Genomic DNA, 22,955 nt, shown 5'->3' on the forward strand with positions numbered 1-22,955 from the left:
CCATGTACAGGTACAAATACAAATAGTAATAAAAAAAAATAGATGGAGTTCTAGCAACTTATAGATATAGTGAAGGTATAAAAGAAACAAAGCTGAGAGAGAGAAATATTCTGTGCTAAAGATTCCATAATGAAAGCCCGGCCCATTCAACAACCAGAGCCACTTTTGAGTACTTGAAAGTTTTAATTCTTTCCAGTTCTCTTCACTGGTAACATACAAGGTGTAATCTCTCTCTAAACCCTGCTTCTCTTGCAGGAATGAATATACAGGTGGGTAATTAGTGAGAAGGAAACAGAGACATAAATAAAGGTATTTATTAAAAGACAGACTGATAGAACAGATGGAATGAACAGTTTGTGAAATACACAGAAAAAAATTTTCTTGATTATTTCCCATATGAATCTGATCTCCTGATCATTCTTTTTTTCAACTCATTTGTGAATTTACTGGGGCAATTCAGGCATATCTCACATGCCTCTCCTGTTATGCACATCACACACAGACCCCACCCATTACTGAGTACTAAAGAGATCCTTGAAAATGTAGAATGTGAATACTAAAATGGCAGTAGCTATACATAAGATTATGACTACTATTTAAGTAGTCAAGCTACTTTAAGACACCCTAAGTGGAACATTTTTCAGAAAAGGTCATTACCCCAAATTTTAAAATTCTGAAATTCTCTCACAACCTTTGTAACTGCGCAAGAACAATAATGGGGGGAAGGGGGAGTAATAATCATCATATATCTAAAAATAATTTGAAGAATTAATAATCTAGATTGCACAGAAGTCCAAAGAGAAATCACAGCCTATTCTGCATATTCGAAACTGTGACAGAGCTTTCACTGAAACTGGCAATAGCCTTCATAAAACCTTCTTTTTTTTTTGGTGGCTTATATGAAGCCACAGCAAGGCCTTAATTCATTCCTGAAATGGTTAGGTGAAAACCACAACTCCTCCTTCCAGAGTGCAACGGATATTCAGGTCATTTAGTGCATTCAACATTAAAAAGACACCTTGAGACAGGAAGATAAAATAAAAAAGTGTGCTAGCAGAAAGCTGTTGAAAGGAGAGTCTGTTCTTACAGGCTTAGAGTTGCTCTATAATTATGGCTTTAGGATTGCCCTTTGGAACAGCTAAGTCTTATTCTCTGTTGTCTTTACTGAATGATAATAAGGGCATGATTATGTGTAAAGTTTTCATTCTCAACTGATGCTGACTGTGAGAGAGAGCAGAGCTCCTGCTGAATGACAATAAACCCAGGCATCTCCTATTTCTTCTAAAAATCACCCACTCCCCAATTAGAGACTGGTTTAGAAAAACATTGACCTATGGACAAATGGCTCATGGAGCATTGGAGAGAAAAAGCAGGAAAGGTACATCCAATATGTGACTTTATAGGCAGCAGTATGTTCTTAGGGCTGCATGATTCTGAAAACACAAGTATGATACATGGGGATACAAAAAGTTCCGAGCACCCCTGTCCCACACACGCTGACCACTCCACGCTCTTCCAGCTCTCAGAAGTGGTAGTTAGGACACTAATCTTGCTTCCAACAGATTCATGGTACCTCAAGACAGAGAGTTTCATTGCATGAGAACAAAAAGCATCTGAGACCATGTTAAAAAAAATAATTAATTATTCACCCTAAGCAGTCACTGCCTTTGCTACTCACCAGACACCCACATCACATCCCCACAGCATTCTGTGTTTCCATAAACCATTCACTGAGACAAGTCAAAATCTGTGTAAATTTCACATTTTCTCCCAGGTCTGGGTCTTTGGCTCATGATTTCACTACTGACTTTTGCATCACAACCACTGAATGAAGCTTGTTCATCTGACAGGTATTTTGTATCTCTCTGTACATATGCCTTACAGGATTTTCAAAGGCTAAGGTTGTTTCTTTTCCTGATGAAGAGTAAAATTTTCTCTTTAAGAAACAGACCTAAAATCCTTTAGAGAAGTAGAGAATACAAATGTAATTTTCTTTTTTTACCAGAGAAGTCAACATTATGATGTAGCTCATATAGTTTTGTTTAACAGTTTCTGTTGTACAACATTATTTCTATAAAATTAACAACAAGACTTATAAATACAAGGTAAATTCCTGAAGTAGCACCTAAATACCTGTTCTGTTCCTATTTCTTATCTGAACAGGGAAAGGAAGTCAGACTTCAGAACATGTGCAATATCATTGTTGACTAAACTTTATGCTATGTAGGATTAACTTTGTAAAATATCTCAAAACATGAGCAATAGAGGCCAAGTGGCATTTTCAGTTTTCTTCCAATTTATTTAGTAAAATAAAGCCTTTTATTTCTTCCTCTGATGATACACACACTCCAAATGTATTTTTAAATACACTCATCAGTGCAACTCTCAAAGGGTAAGTGTGTATTATAGAAATGGTCCCCCAGATTAAGTATATATTGTGAAATGTATGTGAATGTGCATGACTTGAACCAATGAACTGTGGCCTGGAATGATGTCACAGAATGTGCAGCATTAAGTGGAAGGTTAAACCTACTTGCATCTCGGTTCATTAAACGTGGTTAAAGTGCAAATTCCCTCATTCTGACAGTAGTAATCACAAGGGTTCACTTTCTGGTCACAGCGCTGACTTTTAAACCCCACAGAGCATCTGCAGAATTTCAGTAAAATAGACCTACATAAATATTCTGCCTTGTGCTGGACAGATTTTAAACGCGTTACAGACAACGACGGCAAGACACGCACACACACACACGGGCACACACCCACAGAAGACAAAATCAATATTTTCTTTTCCTGGAAGGTCCATCTGACAACACTGAAAAGTTTGCTCATGAGTGATGATCAAACAGTTTTTAAAACAATGATCCTATGCTGCCTGAAGGGATCTCAGATTATTGTTGTCAGATGTACATTTCTATCGATTGATCCAGATTGCAATGGCCTTAAAAATGGTCATCACCATTTTCTTGGCATTGTTAGAGGTGTTGGTGTATGCTGCGGCATTTGTGTCTTGTAAATCCAAACAGAAAACACAAAACCTTTTTTTTTTTTTCCTTGAGATGCTATGGTGTTCCATATGAATTGAGAAAGAATATGAGAGTTTTATAAGAAAAAAATTAATGAAAAGTCGCAAGCTTCCCAAATAGCCATTCTAGGTGTTTAAGCAAATGAATTACCAGGCTTAGTCAGCATATTTGGGCCTTACATATCATAGCTATGATGAGAGTATGCTATGAGAGTATAGATACTCTCCTTTTCTCAGGATTTATCAGTCTCTAGTCCTCAACTAAAAACATTTAAGGAGGCACAAAAAACAGGCAAAATGGTAAAAACAGGTAAAAATAATAACAACAGAGAAAAATAAACACCTAAAGTATTTCCAAATGAATAAGGGCTACGATGCAAAACTAAATTGCATTGTCTTCAGCCCCAAACCTGCAAACATACATTGACAATTTTTCAATGGTAGTGCCACTACAATTGTGTGTCCTTTTTCTCAAGCAGAAGTGCTTCAGGTCTCACAGGGAGGAACCCTTGGCATGTCTCTTCCACTGGTCAGACTAATGAGATCTAGGCATTTATGAAACTCCTTTGAGAGTCCAAATAAAACTCTCTTTCAAGATCACCTGCATCAACAAAATGAAGGAATGACTGCATCTTTATTTACAAAATTGTGGTGACAGATTCCTTTGGGCAACCATTTGCTCATGTCACCCAGGGAATGAGACACTCATGTCCAATTCTGTCTTCCAACACCTCTCTCCTCCAGCCTGGAGGATGCTCTGAGCTCCAGGTTGTTTGGAGAAGCAGGAGATCATTGTGAAATGAATATTTTAAGAAAATAAATTAAAAAAAATAATAATAAAAAGAGTGTGACTAGGTAGCTCAGAGTAACGGAGAGCAGGAAAGAAATTAATTTCTTGCTACAGTGACTACAGTATTTTGTATTGAGCATCTGAAAAAGAAGATACACCATAGCTCTCAAGAAAGGAGTAGAATGTAGGCTTTTCTGCTTGTAACAGTATTTCACTTCTAAGCCACAAAACACATATTTCTTTTGCATTTTATGTCTGAGCTTAATAAAAGCACCCTGAATCACTCTCTTGACCATGACACAGGAGGGAGCACAACCTCACCCCAGAACAGCCACAATACTCTGGGCAGTGGGAAGGTTAGGGCAGAAATATGAAATACATGAGCATATCTCCTTAAGGGAAATAACACTGACATGATTTTTCCCATTCTCTAGCTACCAGGAGAAGGGTTTTGCCTTCAAATCTGACCATCTCTGTAGGAAAAAAGACTTAATCCACCTCTGAGAAACAGGACAGGCAATCTTGAGTTTCCATTCCAGAAAAAAATGCCTGAACAGATCTAAAATTACTATAAGTCTCCAAAGATATATCTTTGTATCTATATGTATTCACAATAGAGCCCTTAGTTCTAAAATTCAACACACATTTTGCAAAAAGGTATGCAAAGTATGAGGTTACACAAATAGCTAGAAAAAAAATACTGTAAGCTGAAACTGCAACCAGCACATTATTCATCCTAGAGAGACCAAAAATGCAGACACATGCACAATAATTGTAATATTTGTTGTCACACAGGCATTTTAGTGATCTGCAGGATGCAGGATACTCACAGACAGACAGGTATATTTGTCTCTGGGTCCAGCTGACAGGTGCCACCATTGTAGCAGTAGCCATCACACAGCTGACAGGTGGAGGCAATTTTTCCATTGGTGCAACTGCCATGGTTAAAAAAAGAAAAGCAAAGTGTAATCAGTATTTCAGTAACTCGGAGCATTTAGTTGTAAACTCAGTTTTTAAATATATTATTATAAGATCTACTGATTGAAAGAATTCTAGGTTTCTGGTTTGAAAAGCTAGCACAGACAATGAGATTTTTGCACAAAATATATTTTATCTTTCTTTTAATGAAAATAAACTATTATAATACAAAACACTTAGTAATAGAGCAGCACATGTTACCTATGCCTCCAACACTAGTTATTATGTCTCTATCACTGTCACAGATAATGCAGAATTTTCAACAGTGAAGAACAATGAAGACATTTCAACAGTATAGAAGAACTCCATTGCTAACTTGATTAATTTCAATGTTTCCAAGTGAAAAACCATTCAGTCTCCTACTACATTCTGTTTCCTCCAGCGAGGAGTGCTCCATGAGTTGGTTTTGAAAGCCAGGAGCCATGGGTTTGGTATGAGCAGGAGCCACACAGAGGCACTGATGTGACATGACCGCTCCAGGAGCAAGCTACGGCGCGAGACGGGTAAAGAACAACGCAGCGAACTGCTGTTAAACGTAGGATTTGGAGCAAAACCTCTCCCCCACACACACTCACTTGCACACTACATCACTGCTGCCCTTGTTTGTGATGCAGTGTCCCCCGTGGCAGCGGGTGCACTTGTCCACCTCGCACTTGGGGCCCTCGAAGCGCGCGGGGCAGACGCATTCCACGCGGCCGTCGTCGGAAATCGTGCACGACTCGGAGTTCACGCAGTAGTGGTGGCAAACATCTGAAACAACACCTGACCTAATTACTAAAAGACGTTAAGGAGCATTATAGAATTAAATAATACATTTCTTTCATGTTTTAACAGGTACTGTAATAAAAACAAAATGGAAACTGAAGCTGGTGACTCACTGGCAACCACAGGAATCGAGAATACCCCATAAAGAGATATATAATATATTAACAATGTAATCTTGGGAAGTGAAATGGAAGTATAAACTAATAAGACGGGTTTTTTTTCCTTTCTAGTTGTCTAACCATTTATAGCATCATTCCATATAACATAAAGACTCTTGATGAGAAAAGCAGAGCAATGTTAATGTATTTAATGGGACGTTGGCTGAATAAAAATCTTCTGATACATTCACATTACCATTAACAGCATTATGCTAAACTGAAATTGAAACGATATTTTGAAATAATTAAGTTTTATTTTCATTTATCCACATATTAAAATTTTATGAAGTTCTAATAATAATATATAAAGACATAATCCATAAGTTCTACAAAGTACTACAAACATGCATAAGCTTCACAGACTGTGCAAGACCCCATTATGGTATTTAACTGTTTAAATACCAATAGGATTGAGATTTCAAGGAGTGTATTGTTTGACTCTTCAAAATCACCAGTAACTGTCTCAGTTTTCATCCCTTTTAAAAAAGCAAATTGCCTAACTGAAGAGGCTTCCAAGGGCTACAATATACTGGTATCTTAACATTTTGGTTAATTTTTATTTACGTGGTAGTTACAACTTTATTTCACGGTTTGTTTTTTTGCTTTAAAGTAATCATTTATGCTCTTTAATGGGCAGGGACACCTTCCACTATCCCAGGCTGCTCCAAGCCTCATCCAAGCTGGCCCTGAACACCTCCAGGGATGGGCAGCCACAGCTTCTCTGGGCATCACCTGTGGGGGTATCTCAAAGTCAGAAACACATTTTGCCAATGTTACTCTGTGCTGTTTTTCCTCCTCTCCAAGAAGTGAGTACTGCTGGAAGAGTTTTGCTGAGGGACAGATCAGGGCTGTTGGAGGAGTTATTTCTGTTTGAATATTCATTTTATGTCTCCACTGTCTGTGCAGGCTGTAGGCTCAGCTGCTTAAGGAATTAGCAACAAGAGCGGCTTAAAAAATGCTAAATGAAGTTGTTGATTGTTTCTTGTTCCCCTGTTTCCAGGTATGGAATGGCAATTTGCAGCAGGGGGCCTGTTTTTGGAACAAAAACTACTGCAGTTTGAAAGCTAATACTGAGAGTGATTTTATGTAAGAGCAGTGCAAGGGGCATATGTTTGCGTGTACATTATGATTTTAAAAAAATCCAAAACTGAAAAACACAAATGCGTAGGAGTAGGAATGTCATATGTCAAAACAATTATTAGTTTTTAGGATTGATTTCAGGCACAAACATCTATAGTCATCTGCAGTATCTAAAATGTTTATGCTACATTTGGGTTGAAATGACACAAAATTATTTCTTTTTTCTCAAAAAAAAGGGATTTCAGTTGCAGAAAAAGTCACAGCTTGTGGGATCACTGTATCCACTTTGAATGATTGTAACTGCAAATGTTTCCTATTTTTTAGGTAGTTTGGGCCTTAAATGATACAAGAAATGAACTTTAGCTACTCTGTGTGTCTTTTTCTGGAATTTAAAACAGGGAGCTACATTCAAATGCATCAGATTTATGTGTATTTAATAACATGCACAGTGTTAGTAGAATTCTATGTAAATTCAGTCACTTAAATTTATTTCAGCCATGCCAGTGCCTTGACACGGAGCGCTCATTTAGGTTATTAGTCCTTATGTGAACTAATCACAGGAGAAACTCTGCATTGGGTAATTGGAGACGATAAGTGTGGGGAAAATGAGGTCTTTGCAAGCTGGTAATACTGCAAGCAAATGTCTTCTCCCTGCCATAAAACCCTACTAATAATATTTTAAGCTTCCGAGCAGGAGTAAAATACCTACACACATTCACGTGTCATCCTTTGCATATGAACTACCTTCAATCACAGCAAGGACAGACTGAAAAAGATATCTGGGAGGCAACCAATCTTTGTAATAATGCCATATTAAAGTATTCCAACTGGCATAAAAAGTGAAGGTAATTTAAAAAGCAAAAGATCATCCACATGTGTGAATAAAACAAAAGAAAACCCAGATATGGCTCTATATTCATATTATTAACTGTAGACTGCTATAATATCACAAAACTTATTGGGCAGCAAAAAATACTCTAAAAGATTGTGATACTTTTTTTTCCCCCAAAAGACTTAAGTTTTAAATCAGCAAAAGCTTAATTTTATTTTGTATTTTATAACGTCTTCGAGTCTCTGTATTGTGGCAGTTTCCCAGATAAGCCAAATCTGATAATAAGCACTGTTTAAAAAGTACCCCTAAATTCCTGAATTTACATTTAAATTAATTCTCTTAAAAAAAAAAAAAAAAAAAAAAAAGATGTTTGCAGAAGCATTCAACTAGAAACAATTTGTTTGGTTTTGGGTAAGCCTCAAGTAAATATTTTTCCTTAATCTGTGTGTCTGTCTGTGCATGATTTATGTGCTATACTATTTTCAAATACCCAATTGTGTTTGCAGATACTTATTTGTGGATTCATGCAGTTTGTTTAATACCAAGGGGGAGAGAATCACAATTACTGCTGGTTTTCCATTCAAAGGTTTCAATTTATTTCATAGTCTCCCAACTGGAAATATATTCAGTTTACTTCAGTACAAATCCCATTTAAGATACACACTATCCCTTTCCTTGTCTGACAGACCTTTCTCTAAAACTAAATGCTTTTTTTATATTGTAGATAATTCTAAACCAGTCCTTTATAACAGCTAATTTCCCATCCCTTTTTTTCTTAAATCAAGCCTTCTTCAACAAATTCACTGAAGGTATATAAGTGATGATGGCTTTCACATTTAATGTTCTATGACAAGCACTATGACAGTCTTACTAGGCTATGACAGTCCTTGCCTTTAGAATGTTACAGTCAAATAAAAGCAGGAGCAGAAAAAAGGAGATGATTAAAAAACATCAGTCATATCTCAGTAAAATAATTGGTTCTAACTTAAGGAAGGTTGCTTGTGAGTCATCATTTTGAAAAGACATAGGGAAGACAGACTCGTTTTTAAATGAGTGACCAAATGAAGAAATTCAAGATTTTGTTCAAATGGCTTGGGTTACTGAAAAGAGATAATGGTGAAAGAAAACAAAAGCATGGCAAGAAAAGTAATATAAATGAAGTAAGAGCAAAATGCTTATTGGTTGATAATCTACTTTTCTTATTCTTCTGTTAAAGAAGTGAAAAATTAGAGGAAGTTGTAGAAAGTGAGTAGAGCCTTTCTAAGGGCATGGAAACCTTCAGAAAACTATCTAAATGAGAAGAGACTGATGGGTCAGTGGAATAAAAAAACAGGGAGAAATGCAGACACAAAAGATAGAACCTAAGACCTGAGATTTAAACAAGAGTAACATCCAGAAATTCTTTACAATTCCAACATCAGGATGGGGCAGAAATCATATTCAGGGTGATCTTTAAGTAAGCTGAATGAATATAGCATTGTGAAACTCTAAGCTATCCTCAAAGTGTTGCTTGCTGGGGTTAGAAACAGAAAACAAAGGGAAAGGACCAATTTAAAAGACTTTTTTGTCTGCAAAGATTAGGGACACCAGAAGCTTCTTTAACCAACTGTGTCAATTCATTACCAGCATAACAAAACACATGACAAGTTGTAGTAGAAGATTTTAACACAATTATCTCATGGCTACTGACAAAGTCATCTGTCTTGTACCGCTCCACTCTATGGCTTATTCATGAAAAAAACAATAAATCATTCCCAAAAAAGCTCTTTCTTCAGCCATGTAGAAGGGGAGAAATCTGCTCAAAGATCACCTGAATACACCAGCATGAATAATCCGAGGCCAAATTTAACAACACCGCAAAAAAAAAAAAATCACCCACGCGGGCTTTAACCTTCCATTGCGTGGAGCTTTTCCTACAACCCCAGATGGGATAATTTGTGGAGATTACTTACAGTACTGGCACCTGTCTCCTGTGTACTCGGGCAGGCAGGTGCAGAAGGGCTGGTTGCCAGCAGTGACACTGCAGGTGCCCCCGTTCTGGCAGAAGCGCTCGCACACGGTCTGGTTGCAGCGCGGCCCCGTAAAACCCAGAGCGCAGCTGCAGGTCGGCCGGCCTGTCCAAAACAGGGAAAGCTATTTTATGATAAAAATAAATACAAATTGAAGCAATAATCAGCAATTTCGCAGCACAGGTTTATTGCAAGAGTAGGAGGTTTCAATGTTCCAGCCCAACTGGAACGTGGCTTTGCAAACATTGCTTGAATGCAGAACCTTTGAAAAACTATATAGAGTTATGGAAACTCAAAAACTGCATCTGTACATTTTTATGCTTCTGCATGTAAAATCGACTCCTTTATGAGAAAATAAGTCATTATTTAAAAATATACAATAATTTCAAACGTGGTCTTAAGCAGGAATTCAAGATATGACTGAAATCTTCAAGTCATCCTGCCATCCTGGGTTCCTCCTGTTGCATAGGAAAACTGTGTGATCACCATTGGTATCTCTGGAGAGTGCACTACATTATTCTCAAATCTACAAACCCTGAGATATAATCACATGAAAACAAATATTTAGTAATGCACTAATAGCTATACTTTACAGAACAATTTTTAATAAACCACAAGTCTCTGTGCCTGTTTGTTGTGCCACCCCTCTCAGATAATGAAGACTGTTACACAAAAATTGCTGTCTGGCGTCAGACCAAAGATGCCTGTAACACCAATATTCAATGTCTGAAAAGCAGCTAACACTTGGGGATGAACATTTGCACACAATGAACTCCTAGTCTACAGCTTCTTCTCAAAGGATTTTAAAATAGGCTTTAAAACCCAATGCATTTTCCCCCTATGATTCTTCTCTATTGTAGTTTTCCCATTTTTTTTCCTTATCTAAATCTCATGTCTAAAGGATTTATAGCTTTGTTACCATTCCACTGTTTTATTAAACCCTTCTACTTTCTCATCTTATTTTCTTAAGGGTTATCTTCTTTAAAAAATCTTCTAGATCCCATTAATGTTTTTCCATCTCCTGACTTTGCTTTTTTATCTCATTTATAATCTTCAGGCAAATGACCTGATGTGTCCAACCAGCCATCTCCCTTCTCACTTCCTAATAAACTATTCTCATTCTTGATTATCTCTTGCAAGACATTATTTTTCCCCCACCATCCTCTTTGCTTTCATTCAGCTTTAAGGATTTTCCCAAATTCACGGAGAACAAAGTTTAATGCTTTTATTTTTCCTGGCTTCCTGGGAAGGAAAGAGATGAAAATTAAGCAAGACCTGAGGACCCTTCTGAAATAAAAGGGCAGACAGGATGGATTGGAATAAGATGAGCATTAAGGTTCCTTCCAACCCAAAACATTTCATGATTTGGTGCTTATTAACTACATGTGTGATGCAGAATCACTGGACTGGAATTACAGGCATAAATAGGAAAAATAACCTCTCAGATTTTACCATTGACAACACAATGTATCCACTTTCCCACTTGCCTCCTGATGCTCACCACAGCTGCATCTGAAACTCGGAGATGTGCAACCCTGCTTACCTTGGTGGGCTTTCTTCTCCACTTAGCTGGCTGTGTTATTGAGCAATTAAGATTAAACTGAGTATTCCACAAACCCCACAATTTGATTTTTCTTCTGGTCTGCTTTTCTTTTAATCCTGTGCAATCATTTAATATCAAATTCCTTGGAGAATTTTTCAATGCAACTGAAGTACCCTCATTTTGTCTCCTCTGTCTGACTCATGCAGAATGATTTATTCAATCTTTTTCCTTCATGTCTCACCCTTCTAACACGACACACTTCATGTAATTCTTTTCTGTATTTTCTATTTTAAGCTATGCTAATTTAAAGTGTTTTGCAAATCATCCTAAGGGCCATGAGATCAGTTAGTCTCTTTCTCTAATGAGTACAGCAGGAACAAAACCATTGACCTAAAAATAGCTCCAACTCCTTTAATATGCATCAGCCTGGTTATTCATATCTGTCCCCTGTGATCTAAACATTAAATCAAAGATGTTGAACTCAGATGTTAGCACAGATTCCACTTGTTTTTCCCCATGTATACAGATGTATTTAAATTTCTGCCCCCAAGACAGGGGGTTTCACATAATCCTTCATCTGAAGCAGTGTTTCAGTAAAAAAAAAGAAAAAAAAAAAAGAAAAAAAAAAGGATAAAATAATGATAGAACCTTGATCTGGAGGTCTGAAATCATTTACATTATAAATACTCCTCTATCTGTTAAAAGGATGAGACAATGATATTTTTCTAGTTTATAGAAAAGATTATTCTGTTCTTTACTAAAGTAGACTTATAAATATGCCAAACCGCTGACAGCTAAATGAAAATTTAATACAGTATAGCCTAAACCCCATTTTTGTCACTCAATTTAACATGACTTTCAGTAATGTTAACAGTCCATTGCCTATTTATACACAGACTGTTGACACCAGAAATAATACTAATAATGACATTTTCATTTGCCTTATTCTCATAAATTATTTCTGATACAAAAAAAAAATGGTTCCAAGAACAGTTTAACAAAACAGCAGCATTAAACAATGCCAAACAATCCCATAAGGTTTTGTATCACGGAATCAGAACATAAATTTATGTTTACAAAGGAAACAGTAATGTAACCAAGATGTCACATAACCCAGCTAGCAGAAACTGCAGGATGAGCTCATGCACAGAGAGCTCCAGCACCTTCTCTGACCAAGAAATCTCAGGATTAGAACTCTACAGACACAGAATTAAAACTCCCTCTGAATTCTTGACCCTCATCACCACAGAAAGATTCACAAAACTTTAGCATGTAGAAAAATATTCACATGGAAAGTGGCTTATGGAATGCTAAACTGCTTCAAATGCAGAATGGAATTTAGTAGAATAAAGGAAGATCTATTCTGGTGAGTCTAAGACGTAAGTTATTTTTGGCAGTAGGATATGAAAAAATAGATGAAATTTTTGACATAGAAATGAAATGTAGTTTCACCTTTTCTTACAAAAAATAAATCATTGAAAAAAAAAAAAATTATCCAGGGATTAAATTTTTTCAATGTTCAATTATGTTTGGATACAGAGGCTGTAGCTTCTCCTGGTTTGTCAATTTAATTTGCTACATAATAACTTTGTCTATATAATAACTTTTCAAATAAACTTCAAAAATTTCAGAAATATCTTGGTTTACTTGCTTTGTAATATGTGGGTGACTTCTTTTGGGAATTCATTCATATATCTTAAGCTTATATTCATATATATTTTGCAAGGATTCTAAGGCGATAAATTTTCTTTGCAAAGAATTCTAAGGCGATAAATTTTCATTCACTATATTGCCTAAGCAACAGAGAAATACTCTGCATTTTCAATGACCAAATAAAGTTTAAAAAAATTAAAAATAATTAAAACCTAGGTCAATAGCATTATCTTTTAAGCTTTCTGCAAGTCTTGAAAACTGAGATCATCCAGGTGAATGTCTTCACCAAAAACTTACACTATTTCTTTCTTCCATTCACTGGTAAATTCACTACAAGAAATTTGTGTTTTGAACATACGTTGTGTTATGTGTGAATATGCACAATTAATTTCAATATTTAACTTGCTGTCACTAGTTAAGAAAAGGAAGTGGCTCTACATGAGCTTTCTATAAGCAATATCATGTCCTTGGGAGTTGTTATCAGCAGTCTGTGGGAATCACAATATTCATTTCTGTGTGGCTGATGAACCATAATTAGCTTTACTGAAACAATAGGAGTGGAGAGAAGCTGCATTATTGAAGATAATTAGTAGGTGAGCTGATTGGGATCTATCCCAACAGATACAGAGTCTCTCCGTGTTATTGGAAAGGAGAAAAGAACAATTTCTAAATATCTCTGAGGAGTCTCAGGGACTGCTTTTTCCAGTGCTGGTGGTTCTGCTGGGACCAGCTCCAGGGAAACACCACCCTCATGCTTCCTTCAGCCCCTGTCCTGGTGAGAACACCATGGGAAACTCCTGGGACTCATGTGGCATCAGCAAAACAGGTTCTTCACTGGCTGTTTTCAGTAGGCACCACATCACCTTGTTTTGCTCATAAAATAAGATACAAAATAATGTCTGCTTCATACACAATGATTCTTTCAGAATATTTCATACATTTTCATTTAAAGGAAAGACAATCTTTTTTCACTCATTTTGAAACAAACATCCAAATTCTGTATGATTAGACATACCTTAGACAATCAGCAAACTATTCCTGAAATATTTTTACTTTAAACTACATGGAGAAACAAAGTGTGTTTTATGGTGACTTTTTTGCCCAAATTCCCATTAATTTGGCTTACTGGAAAGTGTTCATTATTACACCCAAACTTTTAATTACATGTCTCAGATGTGTACTTTTAATTAACTGATGACATTTTCTTTGTTCAATTATTGTAGTTCAATACAACTGTCGTAAACTTATAAATTTTAATTAAAGCTGCTCCAATCTCTGGCTATATAACATTCACATAGGAATTTGCCAAAAGGCTTAGCAGTAAGTAAGCCAACAGTGAATAATCCCTGAATTGCCAGTGGGATTTGTTTAACAAATTAACATTTGTGTGCAGATAATGAGGTTCTACAACTTAACACATCCAGCAAAGATTTAGCACAATCATGTTTAAAAAAATTAGTAATACTCTGCAATTTACTTAATTAGTTATCACATTACTATTCTATATTAGGTAGGGAAAGAGAAGAGGATTTACACATTCGCTGGAACACACACATTCAGCACAAGAGTATTTGTATGCTGCATTATTTTATTTAGATCAGAATATGAAGCAAGGTTCATTCCCAGGAAATGTCCCCATTGTTTGAACCAGAAATGTTCAGTAAGGAAATTCCTTGACTCTGGGGAAGCTTCCAGCTGTGGGGACACTTTGGAAGCATCATCTCATGAGGCTAAATCTGCTGGCAGCCCCTAAGTTCTCCAGAGGCCACGTGTACAAAATGACACTTGTGAGATCGACTGCATCAAAGCTGTTTGACAGGGCAATTCAAGCCTCCAAGAAAGAGGGGGTCAAGCAAGCTGAAATGATCACAGGTCATTTGTATTTTGAAATGATAACAGGTCATTTATATTTTGCAGATGGGTTTAGATTGGCACTGGTACACATAGGGCTTCTGCAACTTCCAGAGGAAAAATTGTCATCATTTTGAACATCATTTTGAACAAAAATACACTTGAAGAAAAGGCAAAGTTGGGAAAACATGTACAACTTGATTGCATGAGTTTAGCAGGTCAATTTGATGAGTCAGATGTATAATGGATCAGAAGGATGACTCCTGCTTGTTGAGGAGGAGTTTGTGAGCACAGACAGCAACAGCACAGCAGATCAAAGTCAAATGATACCGAGCTGACTTAATTTTAAAATAGCAATCTTATACTTCACAGAGATTGAGGGAGTTCTTTACCAAAATCAGTTTGCAATGTATCTATTGGAACATGGGGATTTGAAGGATGTGCCACTTGTAGATCTGTTTTAGTGGGGCACGGGCAGAGCTGGGTTAAAGGCTGGACTCAGCCTCAGAGGTCTTTTCCAGTCTGAATGATTCTATGATTCTATTGCTGTCAGACAGACCAACCTGGTAGGACAAACTACCAATCTAGGCAAAATGTAATGCTGAAGTTCTAAAACCATTAATGAGAAACTGAACAATTCCTGGTGATAAAGGAAATTTTCATTCCTACGTGTAGAAATGTGCAAGACTAAAGTAAGGACAGACTAACAACTCTCACATGAGCCTGGCACAGCAGCTCAGCTTTGCCTGGAAGGCTGAGACAAGAAGTCTGGTCTGGATCTCACATCCTCTGTCCAAGTGCAAGGGGCTTGTCCATGCCCTGCAGATAAACGTGTCCTGCCCTATTCAAGGGCTGTGTATCCAACCGGAAAGACAAAATGGTTGCTGCAAAAACCCTTGAGGAATTAAGCTTTCTTGCTTTAATTACATTTTTCAATGATTTTGGGGAGACAAGTGTAACTTCTCTCTGTAAAACATGTAACAGCCTTAGTACATCATGGGCTAGATTAAATTGTAATAAGGGGCATCTCACTGGCATGCTGGTTTGTTTCAATACCCCATGATTTATGGACTGATAGAGATAAGAAATACAGCCTGATAAGAAATAGAGATTTCCTCTTAATAGAATATTTACCAGGTCCAGGGGCTAGGCATGCAAGGAAGATGAGATGCACATCAACCTGAACATTTTATCTGGAATATTGGATGGAGTCACTGTGATTTAGAAAGATACAAGGTCTTTTTTCCACATTTCCAGCACAGGAAAGTTATGGTGTGGGCTCCAAGGCACAGCTACCCTCATGAATTGGAAATGGCAGGTAGGACATCTGGTTAACTTGAAATATGGCTGTTAAAAATTTGATGAAACTAAAGGGAGCCAGCACAGTAGAAGAATACTCCTATCAGTGGGTGTGCACAGGTACAGCCATCAGAACCAGCTCTGTGCTCATCTCAGCTCTTAAAGGCCTACTTTGGTAATTTGGGACCAAGCATCAGGCTGATACCTGCCCTCCCCAGGCTGATTCCTGCCCTCCCCAGCCTGGTTCCTTCATCCCTATGCTGATTTCTGCCCTTCCCAGGCTGATTCCTTCCCTTCTCAGGCCCATGTTAAGAATTCAACAAAGTGTACTGTAGACCCTGCTCATATCTTGCCTCTACACACTGGTGGCAAAACTCGCTGCACTAATTGTTTTAGCAAGGCTGAGAGATTTCAGAGGCTGGATTTAGCAGGAAAATGAAAATTAAAAATATCCATGCGATAGCATAGCTGTGTGAGCACAGCAAGTGTGAGCTGCCTGGGAGAGGGAAAACAAGCTGCTGGAGGTGAGTGAGCCCTGTGGCTACTGCCAAAAAAAAAGGATTACATAAAACCCTGGGGTCTCTGCAGGACTCACAACAGAGCTCAGTTCCAGGAGCCAAGTTATTAATTTTATTAAGCCTTTTAACCCCACAAAAAATCAATTAGATGCCAGACATGTAAAAATGTGGGAATAAACATCCTCTCTTCAGATGATGAGGAAGCTCTGCACACCATTCAAACCATCACTTCCACTCACTCGCACGTCCTCACTTAGCATTTATTGATCTCACCACATTGATAAAAATCGCTGCTTATCACTTGTGCCAGTAGTTCCATCAGCTGTTAGGAGCAGTTTAAAGTCTAATTCATCAACTTCCAGTACGAGTAATTCTCATTTTCTGATATTTAGTCATTATTATGAACAACATTATTAACCCTCAATGACTCAGAACTGAAAGAATAAATTACTAGACTTGCCTTTATTTGGAATTTTGCCACCACGCCTCAGTCAATGGGAGGAGGCTCCAGAGAAGCCAGCAAGTGGAGCTAAATTAGCAAATTACACAGGCTTACATAGGTTAATTAGTAAGGAATGTAATGGAAATCTTTACAATCTAAGCCCTCTCTGCCACAGAGACTCAGATGCATAATTCTGCATTACAGGGAGGAATCTGTGATGAGCAGTCACAAATTTCTCAAGGTCAGGTGCCTGGACTTTTTTCAGAGGGTGGTGGCCACTTCATCACACAGGAGAAAATGATTCACAGCATCTTAGGCAGATAAAAGCTTCTGAGAAAGAAGCAGCAAACTCTTCTCCAGCTCTTGTATTTTGAGTATTTAAATATTCCTTGAAGCAGAAAATAGAGTTCTACTTCTCTTTTCTCACAGAATTGCTACATTTTAGAGGACTTCTTTTTACACTTTTCCACTCCAGCTCAAACATTAGACCAGATACAAAAGCTTATGTGTTAGGGACAAAGACCAATTGTCAAATTCCTGCTTTTTAACAGGATAAACCCCCTGAACCCGCGAGATGTAATTTCAGATTCCTTCAGGGAAAAGAAGGATCTGAGTTCTCATCTACAAAGTCTTCCTGAGAATTAGGTGAGTAAAATTCCTGTTTGGTGAACTCCAGTAGGACAAAGGTAAAGGATTGAGGTCAGGTATTTAAGCAAATATCTCTGTGTATGCACATATAAATTTAGGGCATGAATTGATATAAATGTAAAGAAGAAAATGTCTGGACTTGTAGATGTAGTTTGACTGGACATTTTGCTTTACAATTCCACTGCTACACCACAACACGTGTCATTACATTGAATATTTACTTCTATTCTTCCTTTTCTGATATAGATTTTAACTGTGCTCAAACACCCAGATAAGTGAATGAAAATCCCTATTGATTACAAAGAATACGTGGGGAATATGCTGCTATTTTTTTGTATATTAAGTACAGACAAAGCAAATAAAGAGAAAAAGAAAACAATTAAAGGGAACAAATTCAAGCATTTAATGCAGGTACAACAGCAAGATAGAGCTGTTCAGAAATCCTTACCAAGGAGAGAGGCCCCACAGGTTCCTCCGTTCTGGCAGTAGTTGTAGCAGTGGTTGGTTTCACACCTTTCACCAGAGTAGCTTGGCCAGCAGTGGCACCGGGCATCCCCCTTCTCATTTATGATGCACTTCCCTCCGTTCTCACAGGTTAATTTACAGCTGTCATCTGCAGCAAGAACACACACAGCTTCAACAACCCCAGCTCCGTGAAATGGCAAAACAGAGCCTTGCCTCAAACTCAGCCACGGATCTCTGTCAGTGAGGGGCAGAATACCACTTTTCAGAATGGAGAAAGTAAACTGTGCCTCCTGTTTGCCCAGTGACAGAAAAACCCCACAATCTGGGGACCATAAACCCTGGCAAGGCTGCCAGGAGCTGTAGGGCTGGTGGGAACTTTCACATGGCACACAGAGAGGTTGGCCCCCCTAGGATCTTAGTGAATAATGATAGTATGAACTCTTGTTTGAAATTAGAATTCCTAGTTTGAGAATTGGAAAATTGAAGGCTGGTTTCATCTGGGAGACCTTGGAAAACTTCAGTCATTTTCTTGTGACTTCAAGCCCCTTTTTGTTACCTTTTTTTGATTCTCTTCCACACTCTCTGCTAACTAACATCCTTCTTAACTAAGCCTTGTCCAAAATATTTAAAAGGAAATTATGTAGCCTGTCATTTCTCCTGTTATTTGCATACAAACTTGTTACTCCTAATTAATATTTTCTGCTAATTTATTTTTCTCTGCTCAGACTGTAAAATCCCTGAAAGGGAACCTGCCTGCTGCTCTACAATCACATTTCTTATGGTAGCAGTGCCACCCTCTTAGTGATGAGGCATAAGGGGACACAAACTCTGATGAGGCCAGATTCACTCTTCATATAAAGATCTTTTGTACTTAGAGTCGTGCCTCTCCTCGAAACACTTTGAACAGTAAACCTCTATTAATTTCAATGAACAAGGTACAAAATCACTCAATGATAACAACAGCAAATTAATTATAGGTAAACACACATACAATGCTCAAACACACAATCAACTGCAATCCTAAAGAAGCAGAAAAGCACCTTTCCAGCCCAAATCACACTTTCAGCAGTGAGACTTCATTTGTCACGTAGCAAAACAATTCTGTGAAGCCAGACTGCTTCCTAAGTAATCCAGGAATTTAGCCAACGTGGTTTTAAACAAGAGAGATGCCACAAGAACCAAGAACTTTTCAATAATACATCCACTGCAGGAGTGTTGCTGAATTTATCTGCTTTATTCAGACAAGTAATGAAAAAAAGCCAAAGTTCCTGTTTGTCCCTTTCTGGTTGAGGTCTAACATTGACTGGCACGGCACAGGCACAGCACCACCTTTGAGTTTTAAAGAAACATTGTTCTGCAAGTGTAGAGTTTAGGAATGTTGATACAAAACCTGAGAAAAAACCTATTTAAACAAAGCTTCTGGAAACTGTCATCTTTCAGATACCTGTAGCTTTCTAAAATTAAGCTGCAACTAGGCAGCAAATCTTTAATTTCCAGACTGACTGGTGCCTCATAATTTCATGATTTTACAATAAAAATATGAAATCCTGTTTTCATTTGATTTTTTTAGTATCCACCCTGTATATATACAATTGCTGTAAGAAAGCTACTTTGTATTTGGGAGTTTGAGGATGCTTCAGTGTTTTATTAATTTGGGTGGTTCATTAAATCCTTTGATGTTCCATGAACCGTTCCTCAGTTACTCATTACAGAAGTTGTTTGAATGGATAATGTAGCATATCTTATTGGAGAGAAGGTCTATTTTTGTTTTGCTTATCTTATCTGTTTTACTTATCATTAGTCATGAGTTTATGGAGCAGAACTTGGGAAAAACAGAATAAATAACAGTGACGTACAGACAACTGCTCATTTTTATGAACCTTTCTGATAGTGCATTAAAAACATGTTCTATTCCTCTTTTAGAGCAATTCCACAAAATTAGGATATAAAATTTGGGAGAGAAAATGGAAATTACTACTGATTTTGTTCTCTATGAAACATTTCAAATTCAAGAGTTTCAGTACAACTCTAATATGGAACGGAGAAATGGTAATACAGCAATTTTGGACTTTCAATAAGCTGAGAAAGAGGACTGAAAGATGCAATGGAAAAGGCAGTTTTAAAATAGTGTATTAGACTTGAACAATATATGGGCTTTAATGCTGCTGCTTTGTTGTCTGGAGGTAAATACAAGAAACAAATTACACTGATTCACATCAACTGAGTACAAAAAGGGGATGACATGCCTGCCTTTGTGTGGGAAACATGAGCAGAATGGTTCTCTAGGAGAAGACAAGAAGAAAAGGAATACAGGAGAAAATATTGAAGAATTGGTAGAAAAAGCTGAATACAATTAATTGGAATTACTGAATAAAAACCTCAGAAAGAAGAAGCGGGAACAGGTCTAGCAAGTACCCACCCTTGGAACAAACTTGTTAAAAAGACAAAAGCAGAAAAGTTTCTAACTCCAGTCATCAGTGCTGCTCTGAGCTTGCTAAACCCAGACTTAAACCTCTCTCAGCTGCTCCTTTCACTTCTGAAATGACAGAGGTATATAATTTCACTTGTTATCCTACCTCCAGTCTAGCCACTGAATCTCTCTAACATGAAATAAAAAAAGGATTACAGATCATGTAATTTTATATATTCTCCCCTAATCTGGATATTTAGTCTTCTGCTGCCTTGTTTTGCCTATTTCAATCTTAACATCTTTAATACATAATCAAACAATTTTGATTTGCCATTTCTCTTACGATTTTCTTCCCACTGAAATTGTTTGACACAAACATTAATAGACTTTGTCTTATCAGCTTCATCATTGATTCTTCCCTTTTACTGGAAGCAAAGCTGAAATCTTACAAAGAAGAAACACTGATAAAACAGCAAATCAAAGCTTTGCTGGTATTTTTTTCTTTCACTTCTTCAATTTTTTGATATTCCATTCCTCTCCCTCACTTACACAAGACACACCTTTTATTGGCATTTCTCTAACAACTCTATTCTTTCTTGAGAAAAAAATGCACCTTTTTTGCTATTTTCTCCTTTTGGAGAATTTCTGGACTAGGCAAGTTAAATGGGGAGATGATGTTATACAGCACAAGGTTCGGGACTGACATTCTTTGGGACAAAAACAGTTTCCACCACAGTGGGAAAAACTCATCCCATGGGGAAGAAAGTTCTTTGCTCTTGGCTCTCCCTTGGACAAAGATGTAGCTCATCCTTTACCGAGCTGAATGCACCTAATAAAGACAGAGAGCAGAGTTATAATGTTGAGGTGAGGTTCTATAAATCTTCCTTCAGATGAGAGTTGTACCACACCTGCCAATCTGCCATATGCTGAAAAGTATCAGAACAAGTTGTTCTCCCCAAATTTTGTCTGAAGGCTGTAAGACAGATGCTCCTCTTTGTTTTCCCTTCACTTTTTTTCCTTTTAAAACATCTGTTTTCTTTACAATTTTGAAAGGAAGAGAATGGCTAAGAAAAGAATGCAGAGTGTGAAAATCTAACTGGCATCCATTCTCTTCTGCACTGGGAAACAACCTCCCAACAAGGACCCCTTTGTAAATACAGAAGAAATGCTGTAAAGAGACTTTTTTTTTTCCAAACCAGAAGCAGATTTCTTTGTAACCCTTGTTTTTCTGAAATCTAAGAAGTCTGGAAAAGCAGCAGAACCCACAGGAAGATAGTATGGACCAAAGTGCTGTAGCTCCTCCTCCCTGAGGCAGACTTCGGGGTTGAAAAAGAAGGAACACAGGAATGAACCTTTCCAACCCCAGCCAAAGCACCTTCTCTGCCTGCAATGCAGTGGGCAAGTCCCCACTGAGATGTGCTGAGGGAAGCAACATAATAAATGTTTCATCTCTATTCAGAAGAAACAACAGTTCCGACTCTTTGGAATTCTTTCCTCAGGCTTTCCATTCAACCAAAAAGAACAGAAATGCTCCCCTCTTAAGAGGAAAGTGATAAGTGTGAGGCTCCAGAACAGGGAACTCTTGGAAGTTTTCATTACTCCTGCTCTTTCAGCTGTGGGACTCAATGTCTTCCTCCAGTGCAATTCTCTCCATTTTCATCCTCTGGGTACATTTTTAGCTTCATTGTGCTACAGACAATTAGACACAAGAAACCCAATGGATGCAAATGCAGGGGTCTCTTTTAGGAAAATGAGGTGCGGTACTCTGCTCTATCCTGTAGGAAAATTAAAGGGTAGCTTCTAAACTGAAGAAGTCCAGCCTGTTTCAGTCAATAAATAAACCCCAAAAGAATCTGGTCTGTCAGTCACAATCATCTAGGGAGAAATGAGATGGAAGCTTATCTCATAAAACACTGGAACTTGTACTCACTCTGTTATAATAAAACATTCTCAATTATGCAACACACCCATATGTTGTAATGACTCCAGCTTGAAAACTCCAGATCAAACCCAGAAGCTGTTTCTCCTCAGTTGCTTGAGGTACTGGGGAAACAGCTGTCTGAGACAATCTGGATTCAGTCCTACAGAAAGCCACTGAGGAGTCAATATTTAACATCCCTCATGTATGCCTCATGAAGAAAAAAAAAAAAAAAAACAATGGACCAAGCCAGGAGGAGCAGCATGCAGAATTTTAGGACATAGCTAATTTTCTTCTGATTAAATAAAAAATAAAAAAATTAAAAAAGAACAAACAGAGCAATCCATTGAACAAGAATCTGAGTCACTTTTTGGGATGTAGCGCAAGGAGCAGAGCAAGACTGAGATTACCTTGCAGTCACCAACCTTTATGTGAGACAGACTGAGAAGAAACTGAATTGAAATGGAGATGGCTGTCCCATTTTGGCTCTGCCAAGTCATGGGAATCTACCAGTAGTTTCCTTATTGCATTTAAAAAGACTTAAAAAACACTCAAATGGATTAAAAATATT

At 37.6% G+C, this 22,955-nt stretch overlaps 1 protein-coding gene across 4 annotated transcripts in view; it reads right to left on the minus strand.

The window, feature by feature from the left end:
• The window catches only part of LRP1B (LDL receptor related protein 1B), a 622,229-nt gene that overhangs the window by 16,641 nt on the left and 582,633 nt on the right, over window positions 1-22,955 (minus strand). For 3 of the 4 annotated variants that reach the window (XM_064435269.1, XM_064435266.1, XM_064435268.1), the window contains exons 83-87: window positions 18,040-18,204; window positions 9,581-9,742; window positions 5,369-5,543; window positions 4,646-4,750; window positions 2,534-2,647 (exon numbers count right to left, since the gene is read on the minus strand). In XM_064435269.1, coding sequence (XP_064291339.1) covers window positions 2,534-2,647; window positions 4,646-4,750; window positions 5,369-5,543; window positions 9,581-9,742; window positions 18,040-18,204 — 721 coding nt within the window. The remainder of the gene's footprint in view (window positions 1-2,533; window positions 2,648-4,645; window positions 4,751-5,368; window positions 5,544-9,580; window positions 9,743-18,039; window positions 18,205-22,955) is intronic. The other variant, XM_064435270.1, reaches the window with a different exon arrangement.

The sequence above is a fragment of the Passer domesticus genome, chromosome 10 (assembly GCF_036417665.1).
Source record: "Passer domesticus isolate bPasDom1 chromosome 10, bPasDom1.hap1, whole genome shotgun sequence".
In the NCBI taxonomy this organism is placed as follows: Eukaryota; Metazoa; Chordata; class Aves; order Passeriformes; family Passeridae; genus Passer; species Passer domesticus.